Below are 15,479 nucleotides of genomic sequence, written 5' to 3' on the forward strand. Positions count from 1 at the left end.
ACTCTTTTGGCTTTCTTTCTATGGGTGTGACTAGCACAGCATGTGCTGCTGAATGTCCCCACGCAGGGCTTCCCATAGTTTGGCCTGGAAAGTACAATCATGGAAGGGACTGCTGACTCCACGACATAGTACAGATTATAGTAATGCTTTTTAAAATGGGAATACTTACCAGATAGTAACATGGTGTGAAGGTAAATGCAATTTACAAACCAGTATGTACTTAAATAATTACCTACTGTTCATTGTGTGGTTAGTGTTCAAGAACCTTGTCTGAGGTGACAAATCTGGACGCCTGAGTAGCCAACGCGATGTCATAATGCCAAATGCCTCAAAAACAGTGGTCTCTTCTTCCCATCTGAACCATGTCCAGGCCAAGAAGACATTAAACATCAATTTCTGTGGATTACCATTGATGCACAATCATCATCCATGGTACTTGGGGATAACCCTGGACTGCGCGCCCAGCTTCCATTGCCACCTTGAACAAACCAAAAGGAAAACGAAGGCCAGAGTCCACATCATACAGAAGCTTGCAGGACCATCTGTGGAAAGCGACGCCTGCATGCTCCAAATGTTGACACTAGCCCTGGTCCATTCTGCAGTGGAATACTATGCCCCAGTTTGGAGCGGAATCCCACACACCATTTTAGTGGACACTGAAATTAACGCCGTTCTTCGCATAATTAGTGGCACCCTCACATCAACACCACATCCATGGCTATCGGGACTAGCTAACATTGAGCGAGCAAATATCCAATGAGGCGCTGCGACAGTTATAGAGTACATAAAGATCATGGCAAATACCCCACTACCACTCTACCCTGACCTAGAACACCCGCCTTGCCACCGACTAAAATTAAGAAAATCCTTCTAGTCTCATGCCATAACCTCCTGGCAGACGATGGTCTGAAGCCGGGGTGGCTGCAGATGTACCAAACAAAAATCTAATCGACAAACCAACTGTGCAAGTACCGGTTTTCTCCTCCCTACGGTGCATATGGACAGCTATAAACCGTATCCACACCTGACGTGGAAGATGTGCATAATTATTCCATAGATGGAAAGTAAGGAATTGCTGAAATGCAACTGTGGTATGGTGCAAACTGTCGGAAACATCATGGATGACTGGCCAATCCAAGTTTATCCTGGAGGTGTTGCAGCCATTCCCAGGGCCACCCCCCTCCCTCTGCTCTGGGCTGAATAAGAGACCCAACTGTAGTCATCCCTTTGCTTTCACTGTTTCTCTGTCGCCATACAGAAGAAGATGAGGACAACTGTGTGGCTACATTGTCTATATGTAACAGAGAAGCTGCTTGTGGTTAATAAACACATTATGATTAGTGGGCACTGCTCTGTGGCACTCATGGACTGTCTTTGAGTTCTGTGTTTCTACAACAGAGTCCTGGTCCGTGACAGGGGCTCCGAGACACCATGATAATACAACAAACAAAAATGAGTGCATTCGTAATTGGGCACCCATGGGATAACATTCTTCGGGGATGGCTGACACCTAGCATGGCAAAGCTGCTTTGAATGGTTCAGGCTCTCTTGGAGAGGTTGTTGGGCCAGATCTTATAGAGCTGAGCCCATGCCAGAGCATATGGAGATATGATCAGCCAACCCTGGGAATGGGTTCCTGGGAAAGCTGAACCAGGGTATCTTATGTTTTGGGATCGCTTAGGCCCATGTTTCAAAGCTGCTAAGTACCAACAGTGTCAGTTGAAGTCCATGGTGGCTGCAGGTGCTAGCACTTCTGAAAATTCGGCCCAAGGTGCCACAGGTTAGACACTCACAGAAATTTTGTGGGTACGTTCATAGATTCTAAGGCCAGAAGGGGCATTATTATCTGACTTCCTGTAAAACACCGGCCAGAGCACCTCGCCCAATAATTGCTGTATCAAGCCCATGACATGTGGTTGAGCTGTTTAGCATATCCTTTAGAAAGTCATCCAGCCTTGACCTTTAAGACTTCAAGTGATGGAGGATCCACTACATCTCTACGTCCATTGTTCCAGTGGTTAACTGCCCTCACTGTTAGAAATGTTCTAGTCTGATTTTGTCTAGCGTCTAGGATTCCCACCCAAAGTCTCACAGGGAATCCATGCAGAACCATGGATAGCACTTGAGGATTCTGTGCTAAACCACGTGACCACTTCTTCTCATGTGATGCCATCTTACAAAAACCTTTTCAGATAAACAAAGTTATAGCCTAAAGTCCACGTGTATAGACACAATCCAGTTTATCAGCACAACTCCTGACAAAACCACAGCAATCTTCATATTCTCCACTATAAACCCGCCCTTTTAAAAACCTTAAATCAACTGAGCTGTTTAGAATGAGAATTTTTCACTCAAGTCATATTTTGTAAATAAAAGCCTAAACATAAAGGAACTCTGTCTCTTTGGTAAGCTCAACTCATTCTAATGTTCTGAGGGATGAAGGAAGCAAGCATAATTTTGACGGCTGTTGAATTTTCCTAATTTGCCCTTTTCCCAGGATGCAGTGCGTCATTAACGGACTGAGCCGGCTTCTGAAACCAGGAGGAATGATTCTGTTACGAGATTATGGTCGTTATGACCTGGCGCAGCTTCGATTTAAGAAAGGTATTTCCTCCTTCCCGTGCTCAAACCCTTGACACATCAGGTATGTGAGAGTGTCTGCAGGGGAGGCTGCCATGTCTAGGAGACAGGCTGATAACTTCCCCTTCAGCACAGTGTGCAGTAGGGGGTGGGGATTGCCATTTGCCTTCTTGTGCAGCTGATTGGCTGATTTAAAATAAGTTAAGTGGATAATACTGTCCGAACAACTCTTGCCCCCAGGTCGATGTCTGTCCGATAACTTCTACGTGAGAGGCGATGGGACCAGAGTTTACTTCTTTACGCAAGGTAGAAGATTAGATATTGTATTCCTGACCTTCTCACCTTCCTCATTCCTTTGTGCGGGGAATTTCTGCAAACCCCCAGAGGCGAACAGCTGACTCAGATGTACCCTCCCTGGACCGGGCTGAAACGATAGAGGTTTATCAGTTGCATGGAGAACTGGGCCTGTAGATCATTGTGAAATATGGCTTAGTGCATTCCTTCATGTAGCAGAGAATCCTTCCCCAGCTGCCTCACATGCAGGGGGCCCTCTTGCAATGGAACTAGTGTGCTTGCTGCACTGAGGGGTGGGGGGGAAGAGGGGCAGGGAGCAGAATTTGAGGAGGTGTGGGGAGGGGCGTTCCCTGGATACTGTTGCACGGGAGAGGTTACATAGGGGTGGAGCCAGAGGGGCCAGCACTCTGAAGATCTTGCCTTCTGCCTCCCCCAATGTGGGGGCACTAAAGACTACTCTGGCTGCTGGGCTGGGGTAGCCTCAGCAGAACAACTCGTTGCTGCATCATGGGGCTTGTACTCTTCTCCACCAGTCACCCCTGCCCTCCAAACCCCCAGTCAAGTTAGTGATATCGGGCACCTTTATCCTACTGCTGGTAATCCTTAGTCAGGTCTAAAATGATCAGTGGATGTAGGACAGTGATACTACTGCAACGAGCTGTTCAGTTCACTGCACAGGGCATATCGGTTACAGCTAAATAATTCTAAAATGGATGTTTCAAAAGGAAGAAAATGGCTGTCTGGCAAAGGTTGCAGCATGGCAGGTATGGGATAAAAAAGCACAAGCTGGGACTTGTTAGCCCTTTGCTACAGAAACACTGTAAAATCACATGCTCCCAGAGCTGCAGTTACACTGGATCTCTCCCCAGCACGACTAGGTCTCTGGCTTTACATGCAGCCAGTGCGTCGGGGCACCCTGGTACAAAATGCATCATGCAGCCTATCGCTTGTGTTTGGACTACTTGGCTATAGCATTGTTCTGACCTGGAGGGCATGTGGTGTCTTGATCATCCACTCTTGATGTGGCTTTTCTGGGATGTTTTTGGATTAATGACCACAACCCATATCAGTAGGGCCCTACCAAATTCACAGCCATGAAATACATGTCACGGGCCATGAAATTTGGTCTCTCCCTGTGAAATCTGGTCTTTTGGGTGCTTTTACCCTGTACTGTACTGTACTGATTTCATAGGGCAGACAGGGGTCCTGACCCAAAAGGGAGTTACAGGGGAGTCGCAAGGTTATTTTGTGGGGAGGTCACGGTATTGCCACCCTTACTTCTGCACTGCCTTCAGAACTGGGTGGCCGGAGAGCGGTGGCAGCTCTGAAGAGAGAGCTCTGAAGGCAGTGCCCTGCCCACAGCAGAGTAGAAGTAAGGTTGGCAATGCCAGACCATGCCAACCTTGCGGTCTGCGCTGCTGCCTTCAGAGCTTGGGAGTGGTGGTGTCTGCTGACTGCGGGCCCAGCTCTTCAGGCAGCAGCGCAGAAGTAAGGGTGGCAACACCACACCCCATCCTGACTTGTGTGCTGCTGCTGGCGGCGACTCTGCCTTCAGAGCTGGGCTCCCGGCCAGCAGCCGCGCTCTCCAGCTGGCCAGCTCTGAGGGCAGCTGTGACCAGCCGCAGCACAGAAGTAAGGGTAGAAGTACCAACACGCCGCCGCCACACCCCCCCCCACCTCCCCCCACACACACACACTAACCTTCCGACCCTCCCACAACTCCTTTTTGGGTCAGGACCCCTACAATTACAACACTATGAAATTTCAGATTTAAATAGCTGAAATCATGACATTTACTATGTAAAAAATCTTATGACCATGAAATTGACCAAAATGGACCGTGAATTTGGTAGGGTCCTATATATCAGACATACAGGACTGTAAGCTTAACCCTAGAGCTTTACAGCGTAGGCCTGATCCTGTAGGGTACTGTGTGTCCTCCATTCCCAGAGACTTCAGGATTTGAGGGTGCTTAGCATCTTGATCAAGCCCCTTGAAAAACACATTCCTGTCTCAACTATCCCTAATCTTGGAAAGTTCATCCCCTCAGGCATTCATGCATGGACAATGCCCACCTCTTCATTCTAGGGTTGCTGCTGTCTTCCCTTCCTCCTCCCCTTTGCTCTCTGTGATGCCGATCATCCAAGCACTTCTCTTCCCCCTCAGTAGAGCAGAGCAGAACATGTACCCCAAGATCGCTGTTAACTCTTGCCATGAGATGACCACAAGGGTTGGCAGACAAGGTAGAGGTCACGACACATTCAAAGCCGGCTATCATATGGTCCTTCCATTTGACTGTGGAATCAAAAGCACTGGATTTTTCCAGAACTTCCTTGAACATTCAAAGGAATCTTTTGGCTCCCACTTAGAGCAGTTTAACCTACAAGCAAGCGTTGATCAAATTAATGCTTCTGCTGTCTTAACCGCCTCCTCCCCACTCCTCCTAGATGAACTGGATGCTCTTTTCACCACGGCTGGGTTGGAAAAAGTCCAGAATCTGGTCGATCGGCGCCTACAGGTGAATCGAGGGAAGCAAGTGACGATGCATCGAGTGTGGATCCAGTGTAAATACCGCAAGCCCTTCCCTGCAGGACATAAGGAGAATGGGCGCGTTCATTAGCAAGGTGTGTCTATTACATGTGCTGTATTTGGACTTGCTGGGACTCTCCTCCTGTGAAGCATGTGGCACTGAGCAGACCTGCCATATCATGCTGAATTCTGGCGCCTTCTGAAATGACCAGACTAGTCGTAAGTTCACATGCTTTGTGTGCAAGGTGGAGCTAGGCTCAGGACAACTCCACAACAATATCTAGTTACTAGTCTTTGTTTTTTAAATTAATGGTGACTAACAATTTACCTAAGAAATGGACACTCACTATCTCTTGTTGAGCCCGAGCAAAATGAGTAACGAGTTCTCTGTCTTCCGAGTGTCTACATGAAAAGGAACAGGAGTTTGGACCTTATCTTCAGGTTTTGCAGTTTGCAGCACAGTGGGGTTCATTTCAACCATCTACTCTATCCACCCAGATCCTCTTGCCCCATCACCTTTTTGTCACTCGCTGCTCTAGATGTTGAAAATCAAAGTCACATGGGTTGCCCTAACAGTTTTAAAAGTCAGGCTGGCTAGTGAGTGCAGATCCATTCCAGCCCTGTGCTACTCATGCAGGCTCACATAGAGAGGATCACCTTCCATCCTACGTAAGGTAATCAACTGACTCGATGTGGTGGACGGTGTCTAGTAGTTAACTTAGTGGAAGCCTATCACAGGGTTCAAAAGCTGTCCTTGTGTTCCACGCCTTTGGGAGCTAGTTTATTTTTACTCTGTGGAATCTGATTTAAATAGAGTGCGAGGTTACAGCCTATGTTACAGTTATAAAGAACTGATTTACAGTAAACTTTTCCAGCCATGGTTTACACCACTACTTAAGCCTTTCCAAGCAAGCTCGTGTGCTGTACTGCAGCTGATCTGCGCTGATCTGCAGGGGGAGGGATAGCTCAGTGGTTTGAGCATTGGCTTGCTAAACCCAGGGTTGTGAGTTCAATCCTTGAGGGGGCCATTTAGGAATCTAGGACAAAATTTGGGATTGATCCTGCTTTGAGCGGGGGTGGACTAGATGACATCCTGAGGGGCCTTTCCAACCCTGATATTCTATTCTATGAAGATATCCAGGTTCAATTCAGTCAAGCACGGGGCAGAAATAGCATGCTGTGATAGGTGTCAAAGTATAGACCAGAACAGACAATCATTTCTGATTGTGGATTTTCACGTGTATAGAGTGGAGAAAGTGGGGGAAATTCCATCAAGCCTATGTTTAATTATCAGAATCGGACGAAGATGACCAGGTTTGAGGGGGGGGGGGAAATGGCATTGGCGAGGGGAGGGACTAGAGGGGATTTGGGATGCTTCCAAGTAGCTGCTGGCTTGTGACCCTCCTCCTCTCCATCTACCTTCCCCCTAGTGCCTACCCCTCTCAGGATCTCTGTTGGAGAGAATCCAGCCTGACACCTTCCTAATGACTAGTTTTGGCTGACATTGCTGCGGGGAGAGGAGCCAGGGCTGTGCCTATGCAATCTGGTGCACCTCACACGCCATTCCGCTCACAGTGCATATATTTTGATGGTGAGATGATCATGGGCTAAGAGTACCTACACAGGAAGGAGATGTCAGCTCGTTAGGGGCTGTTTCATCTCACTGACAAAGACATAACAAGAACCTATGCCTGGAAGGGTGAAAGAGGAAGTAGAAAGAGAAGAATTTGCTCCTGGTCCCTTAGAAGTCAATGGGAGCTTTGTCATTGAGACAGGACTGGGTCCATTGGCTTGACTGGTGCTGGGAGAGCCTACAGGCATCGTGATGACATCTCCTGCCACCATCGTCATGTTTAGGAGCCGGCCCTGTTGATTCGTGACACTGCCACCACACAGCCAGCCTGTCCCTCTGCAATTGTCATTCCTAACTCCGTCGGGTGATGTGTTCCAAGGCTGACTACAGGTGCAAAGGTGACCCAACAAGTCCCTTGGAGCCTCCCTTTGACTGCTGTGCAAGCTGATGCTATTTTTGTGTTTTAAAGTCAGACTCCAAAACAGTTCTTTGGAAATACCTGGTTAATGCTTGAGAGAACAGCTGGAAGAAAATCTCTTGTTAAAGGTGCTACAATCCTGCTCCTTCTGTTCAGGGTTGAGAGAACTTTCAAACCACATGGATGGAGGAGGAGAAGACCAGACTAAAAATGCCTATTTCTAAGGCAAAAAACCTATGGAGAAGGCATCTTTCCTTCACAGATATTTAGGCTTGGCAGAATTCAATTTTGAATGTTTATGATTTAGATGGATATTGATATTGAATTTTATGCATTTTTTATCAGTTTTCACAGTTGTGGGAAACTATAGGGGGTAAGACTATAGCAATTTAATGACCACAGGTGTTGAGATTCAAAAAGCTAAAGCTTTATAACTGTTAAAACACAAATTGTCCACCTCGCATATCAAAATATACCAAGTAAAAACCCTTAAGTCAAACTCTTAAGTTCTCAAGCAGCATTTTTCTTTGTCTATCTCTAAATTTCAGTTATTATTGATGGAAATATTTTTTTGTCTGTGTGTGTGTGTACAGTGAAATCATTTGCCAGTGTTTACTGATAAAGATCTAATCCTTCCAAGCCTACAGATGTTCTAAGTAGCAGAAAAAAGCACAAATCCAATTGTCCCTTTCCTTTACAGATCCCCTTTAAAGCGGAGGGATTGCCCCTTGCCATGGGATGGCCGCATTGCTAAGCTATAGCCCCGAGAGAACTCCTCAGTGTTTCAGAGTAGAAGCCATGTTAGTCTGTATCAGCAAAAAGAACAGGAGTACTTGTGGCACCTTAGAGACTAACAAATTTATTAAAGCATAAGCTTTCGTAGGCTACAGCCCACTTCATCGGATGCATAGAATGGAACATATAGTAAGATATATATACACATACAGATAAGTTGGAAGTTACCATACAAACTGTGAGAGGCTGATTAGTTAAGATGAGCTATGATCAGCAGGAGAAAAAAACTTTTGTAGTGATAATCAAGGTGGCCCATTTAGACAGTTGACAAGAAGGTGTGAGGATACTTAAGGAAATAGATTCAATATGTGTAATGACCCAGCCACTCCCAGTCTCTCTTCAAACCCAAGTTAATGGTATCTAGTTTGCATATTAATTCAAGCTCAGAAGTTTCTCCTTGGAGTCTGTTTTTGAAGCTTTTCTGTTGCAGAATTGCCACCCTTAAATCTTTTACTGAGTGGCCAGAGAGGTTGAAGTGTTCTCTTACCAGTTTTGGAATGTTATGATTCCTGATGTCAGATTTGTGTCCCTTTTATTCTTTTATGTAGAGACTCTCCGGTTTGGCCAATGTACATGGCAGAGGGGCATTGCTGACACATGATGGCATATAGGTAGGAGAACACTTCAATCTCTCAGTATTTCCTCAGTATTAGCCTTTAAAAAAAATTGGCTACTGGACTTGGAAGAGGTTTTAATATTTATAGAGTTAGTGCTTTACAGTCATTGAATAAGACAGGTCTCTGCCCTGAGGAGCTTACAGGGGAATGGACAATACCTAGACAAAAGTGTCTGCTTGCATCTGAGACTGGAAGTATAAATGTCTGCTTTTAAGGTAACAATTGCATCATTGCTCACAGGAGCTCCTTTTCCTCTGAGTCCTGGTGATGCTTGTCTCTTTCCCTCATCTCATCCAGGAGATCAAGTCAGGTTTAGGAAAGAAGAATCCTGTAATTCTCCAGCATGACATCCCTCTGCCTCTCGTCTAACCAACCCTGCCTTTGCTTAAATGTCACCTTTCCAGAGCTTACTGGCACCTGAGTCAGTTTCCTGCAGTCCCTTCCCCCCAATCCCCAGAGGGAGCTGTTCGTCTAGGGATAGTTTTATCTCCCTTGAAGGAGAGTTATTTACTGAAGTAAACAAACAGTATAATTGGGGGAAATTAAAGTAATTAGAAAAATTCCTTATTAATCACCCAAGGGTTTGTTGTAACATAAGGAAGGCTATTTCTTTCGTTATAAATTATTCATTTAAAGCTGATGGATCCCATAAAAACAGTTCACACTCTTTTAAAAGATATAAAATGAAGTTTCTTATGATTATTCTACTAGCTAAAAGGCTCTTACCACATCTGTCTGGTTTTAACTCAAGCTTCATGCAAAAACTTGCAACCATGTAAGCATGCAGCCATGAATGTAGCTGTATTTTTTTTAATCTTGTTTGTTCTGTTTTAGCATTTAAACAGGAACTTGGAATAAAAAAGTACTGGTTAAACATGATTTTGTTTTAGATGTTACTGGTCCATCAATGGCTATTAGCCAGGATGGGCAGGGATGGTGTCCCTAGCCTCTGTTTGCCAGAAGCTGGGAATGAGTGATGGGATGGATCACTTGATGATTACCTGTTCCGTTCGTTCCCTCTGGGGCACTTGGCAATTGGCCACTGTCAGAAGACAGGATATTGGGCTAGATGGATGTTTGGTCTGACCCAGTATGGCGGCTGTCATGTTCTTGAAAGCAACAGGCTTAATGGCCTTTATTTGAACCAGGTCTACTACAGACCAATGGATAGGGCCCTACCAAATTCACAGTCTGTTTTGGTCAATTTCATGGTCATAGGATTTTTAGAATAGTAAATTTCATGATTTCAGCTATTTAAATCTGAGATTTCACAGAGTTGTAATCGTAGGGGTCCTGACCCAAAAAGGAGTTGTGGGAGGATCACTAGGTTATTGTGTGTAGTTCTTAGGCTGTTCCAGTCCAGGCCCTACAGAGCAGAGAACGCTGATCAGACTGAATTCCATGATGGTTTTATGATGTATAGAGATAAGATCATTAAACTTACTGTCACTAATGTCTTAGAGCAGGGATTCTCAACCTTTCTCTTTCTGAGCCCCCCCCCCACACACACACACACGCTATAAAAATTCCACGGCCCATCTGTGCCACAACAACTGGTTTTCTGCATATAAAAGCCAGGGCTGGTGTTAAGGGGTAGCAAGCAGGGCAGTTGCCTGGGGCCCCACAGCACAGGGGCCCCCATGAAGCTAAATTGCTCAGGCTTCGGCTTGAGCCGCGGGTGGCAGGGCCCAGGGACCTGGGCTTCAGCCCCATGTGGTGGGGCTTCAGCTTTCTGCCCTGAGCCCCAGTGAGTCTAACACTGGCCCTGCTTGGCGGACCACCTGAAACCTGCTCGTGGCCCCCCAGCGGGGCCCCAGGCCCCTGGTTGAGAACCACTGTCTTAGGGAATTAAAAGCTAGGTTGGGTAGGTGGTTAGCAGCATCATGTTAGCTTAAAAACATTCTAAACATGTTGGTTCTGAAGCCCCTTGGTTGGAGAGATGGAGAGAAACTCAGTGTACTGGGCCACGTAGCCCATGCCTGTCTTCCCCTTTTACCTCCACCCCAGAAGCTACATTGTAAAATTGAATGTATCATTTCAATGACGTTTTATAGTCTGCAAAACTAATAGGTGACACTTACTGGTCCTTGACAACAAATGGACCAACTCAAAGTGGGTGTGGTTGAAAAGACGTCCTGATTGCAGAGAGTGCTACCATTGCCTGGAAATGAAGGCCTATTCCAACACATCTGCTGCCCTTGGAACAGCAAGACTCACTATGGTGCATATTACACCCACCCTGGTGAAAAGGAGAGAAAAAACTCACATCCGCCTGCTCCAAACCCAGAGCTCCACTACTATATAACCTAAAGGAGAATCTCCACTAACTAATATCAATATAGGGCATGTGCCATACAACTGAGCAGTTCTGATTTCATCCAGTACTGGGGGAGAGGGGAGCTGGTAGTGACTTCCCTATATTTAGGCTGCTTAACTTTCCACTACAACGGATTCTTGCAACCTTTTCTTTGAGAAGGGATCCCACAGCAGGTCTTTGATATTCAGTAGGAGGTGCCCTTAAGCCATGGGCATGCCTTTTCTTTGGCCCATGAAATTCCACCTCAGCTTTGGCCAAGATCTAAAATGTTCAAAACCATCATTTCCAGTCTCTCACTTGTGGGCCTTTGGAAAACTCTGGCAGCCTACCAAAATCATGGAGCATTCTGAGTCTGGGCTCATGCCTCCACTGAAGTAGCAGCACAGGCTGCATGGGGAACACCAGGGAGCTGTTGGAGCAGCTGTAGTGGAAAAGGGGGAGGAGGCAGGCTTCCCCCTGTAAATGTCCAGATCCACCACAAGGCCCCATTGGCCCTTTAACCTGCCCCCAGGGGCATCATATGGGGCTGGAACTCCCCCAATTCTTGGACAGAGGGAGAAAGAACTGGGCCAGACTCTCCCAACAGCCCATGGATCCAGCACAAGACAACAGCAGCCAGGCCCCTCTCTCTCGAGGGGCAGCACATGGGTGTGTGCATCATGATACAGTCTTTAATTACATGATCACTTGCTATTTTTCCACAGAACCCCTGCCTCATTCAGTGCATAGGATGGATGCACAAAGGGGTAGATTAAGGTTGCATGGGCAACTGTAGATCTGGTAATTCCTAGCTTTTGAGTACTTGACTTCTTTGCTACCTAAATAAGTCTTTATAAACACATCCACCCACACATGCAGGAACCCCAGCTTTACAATATGATGATTTAACTTCCCACATACACAGTAGCTTCTGCCCAAAGGTCTAAGAACATAAAAAGCAGTTTGTTTATTTTAGCCTTCCCACACCCTGTAACGTAGTAGGGTATTATACCCGTTTCACAGATGAGGGAATTTAGGCACAGAGATGTTAAGTGATTTGCCCAAGGTCACACACTGGCTCTGGAGAGAATAATATCCTCTTGGGTGGTCTGGGAACCTAATATTGAATGAGAGGCTTTCTTTCACATAAAGGGCAATTAGATCACTTTAAATGTCTGTGCAGATGAGTAAATGGAAAGAAGATGCAGTCACCATGTTATGTTCATATCCCTTGTCTCTGCCATCCTGGTAGAACAAGTGCTTGCTTGGATCAGAGAAAAGTTTAGTGACTGTACATTGGGTAACTGGAGCTGTATGTCCGTGTCTGTGTAAACAGGTGAAGGGGAGGGAACAACATAATTAAGAATCTCCATTGTGTATGAGGGTAGACGCTCTCTCAGTGGCCTCTGGAGGAAGTCAGGTGGTGGCATATTATTTTTTTGTGAATCATGTGCTGGACTCATAGTCCAGAGGCAGAAGTCTTCTCTTTATCCACAGGCCAGGCATAATATGGGTAGCAGCATAAAAATGTCTCCTACACTGTCCCACTGATGGGCCTTGGTTCTGAACTGGGGAATCCCTCGTAGGGGAGTCAGGTGAATTTAGTTTCTGTAACCTATCTAGTCTCCTGAGACACCCTGAAAGAGTGCTACTTAGTGCCAATTGTGGTACTGGGATTTTTTCTTTGTTTTTTTGTGATTTGGCCATTTTCCCACTAGGCTCTACACTGAGAGCAGTGTTGCCAAATCTCACAATTTAATCATGAGTTTTGCAATACTCAAAAGCCCAGCTGCTGGAATCATATTATTACTGGAAAAATCTGTGTTTTTTGTTAAAAAAGTAAGTTTCTAGACCTCATGGTTGTGGAGAAAGGATTGAAAAAAATGAAGTGAGTGCCTCTGAAGAGCTCATAAACAGAAGAAAAAGAATTCAAAATGTATTATTATTATTTTATTATTTAATCTCATGATTTCTGACAGCCTGACTCATGATTTTTGACCACTTTCAGTTGGCAGTATGATGTGAGCCAACAAACGCATTTCACATGGACCTCCACACAGCCATCACGTTTTAACAAATTTTGGTTGCCATTAACCTAGGTTGGATTCAAAGCTGTGACCTTGAGGTAAAAAGTCTCCAACGAGAGACTGCTGAATTGGAATTAATTTGCAAACCGGACGTCATTAAATTAGGCTTGAATAAAGACTGGGAGTGGATGTGTCATTACACAAAGTAAAACTATTTCCCCATGTTTATTTTTCCCCCCTACTGTTCCTCACACGTTCTTGTCAACTGCTGGAAATGGCCCACCTTGATTATCACTACAAAAGGTTTTTTTTCTCTCCTTTTTGGTAATAGCTCACCTTACCTGATCACTCTCGTTACAGTGTGTATGGTAACACCCATTGTTTCATGTTCCCTGTGTATATAAAATCATCCGACTGTATTTTCCACTGCATGCATCGGATGAAGTGGGCTGTAGCCCATGAAAGCTTATGCTCAAATAAATTTGTTAGTCTCTAAGGTGCCACAAGTACTCCTGTTCTTTTTGCAGACACAGACTAACACGGCTGCTACTCTGAAATCTACCCTATGGCTAATCCTATTGCTTCATGTTCAAAATGCATGAATGGAAAAGTATTTGGGGAGGACTCCATGAGTGCCTACTAAGCCAAACTCAAGGAGAGGGATATGGCTCTGAAGGATGGACCATCAAAGCGAGCAGACAGATGGACGGTTCTTCTGAAACATGTAACAAGTGCCATATATAAAGAATAGTACTGATGTCACAGAAGGCTCATCGAAGAATACAGTGATTGCCATTGGGGAAGATCAAAAGGAGGCAAGAGCAATATTTGGAAGAGATCATCTGGAGAGATGGATGCTGCAAAAGAGAGGATTCTGGCAGAGAAAAAGATGGTGTAGAAGGGCTTACTTATCCTCTTGAGTGAGGACATGTAGTTATTACACACATTGATAAATTTCCTATTGCTATACTATCCAGCCTTTACATCATCAAGAAAATACATTTATCCAAATTAAGGAGTATATATTCTGTCTCTCTCTCACAACTCAGTTCTTGTCCACCTTCCCCCAAACCATCAAAACCAGCTTCTTTATAAAGACCAGAACTGGGGGACTAGCCAACCTCTACAGTTCGTTAAAAACAAAAAGTTGAGTTTTGCCTCACATGCAGTTAGGAGCTGGATGGGAAACAGTTTTCCTGTCCTGTAAAACCGTTTGAGATCTCAAAACATTTTCCCATCCCAAATCCAGATGAAAAGCTGAAATCTCAAAACTTGTTGCCAGCTGAAAATCTGGAAAAAAAAATCAGTTTGGGTCCATCAGAATATTTTTGTTTTGATCATTTTGAAACATTTCATTTCGATTTCAACCGTTTTTACCATTTTTTTTACTTTCTACTAATTTTAGCTTAATTCTAAACAAAAAGTCCTTTAGAACCAGAAAACTGAAAATTTTCATTTAAAAAAGTCAAAAGGCAACAATTTTGACAGATTTTTCCAAAATAAAATTTTTAGTTTAAGAAATCTGTTGAAACCAGCCCTTTCCCCAAAAAAAAGTTTGGTGTTGATTAATTGGATTTCTGATTTAAAAAAAAAAAAGTTTTGTTAAAAAATTCCCCACCAGCTCTACGCTCAGTCCAGAGCTGGCAGTTTTCCAGCAGCAGCAAATGCCATTGCGGATTGCCCATCAGTGAGAATGTTCAGGCACCTGCTACCACAAGGTCTTACCCTAGGACCCACAGTCTTATTAAACGTTTATTTTACAGTAGCACCTGAAAGGCCCAAACAGGATGGGTGGGCAGAGTGATGTACTAAGATACAGAGTGAAGTTGTAAGCTTTCTAAGGCAGAAACTCTAACACCTAAACAGAGCAAGGATGGAGGGTGGGGTTATCACATACAAGCAAATGACCACTGGGATGAGTAGCACTGGTGAAGCATTATACTGAAGGCAAGTGCTGTGATGAAGTGTAGAGAGAGGGTGTCTGATATAACTGAGATGTAGGCTGTGTCCACATTAGATAATTGTATTCAAAAAATTCCCATCTGAGCTACCTACTTCAGCTGTATGGGTGGGAATTCTGATGTAAAATTCCTTAGTGTCAGAGCACTGAGGGTTTTACAGATAGTAATCAACAGCCTGAATTACACTTGTAAGTGTTTCGGAGTCAGTGCAGAGCAAGAACCATGGGTGTCGTATGCATTTATCCATCCACCCTATCTAAAATGTGTCATGCCTTATTCTGCACTAGTTTCAGAGTAGCAGCCGTGTTAGTCTGTATTCGCAAAAAGAAAAGGAGTACTTGTGGCACCTTAGAGACTAACCAATTTTAAATTTTAGTCTCTAAGGTGCC

The 15,479-nt window shown here is 44.9% G+C and overlaps 1 protein-coding gene across 10 annotated transcripts in view; it reads left to right on the top strand.

Moving 5' to 3' along the window:
* METTL2A (methyltransferase 2A, tRNA N3-cytidine) overlaps positions 1-15,479 on the top strand; it is a 38,165-nt gene that overhangs the window by 15,803 nt on the left and 6,883 nt on the right. For 2 of the 10 annotated variants that reach the window (XR_013635090.1, XM_078850779.1), the window contains exons 7-9: positions 2,498-2,604; positions 2,821-2,886; positions 5,322-5,498. Coding sequence is in view for 8 of the 10 variants with exons in the window: in XM_078850779.1 (XP_078706905.1) it covers positions 2,498-2,604; positions 2,821-2,886; positions 5,322-5,494 (346 nt within the window). In the remaining 2 variants the exon portion in view is untranslated. Of the gene's footprint in view, positions 1-2,497; positions 2,605-2,820; positions 2,887-5,321; positions 9,686-13,656; positions 14,002-15,479 lie in introns of those variants that run through there. The other 8 variants (XR_013635091.1, XM_073326032.2, XM_073326033.2 and 5 more) reach the window with 8 other exon arrangements.

Source organism: Lepidochelys kempii, chromosome 27 (genome assembly GCF_965140285.1).
Source record: "Lepidochelys kempii isolate rLepKem1 chromosome 27, rLepKem1.hap1, whole genome shotgun sequence".
Taxonomy (NCBI): domain Eukaryota; kingdom Metazoa; phylum Chordata; order Testudines; family Cheloniidae; genus Lepidochelys; species Lepidochelys kempii.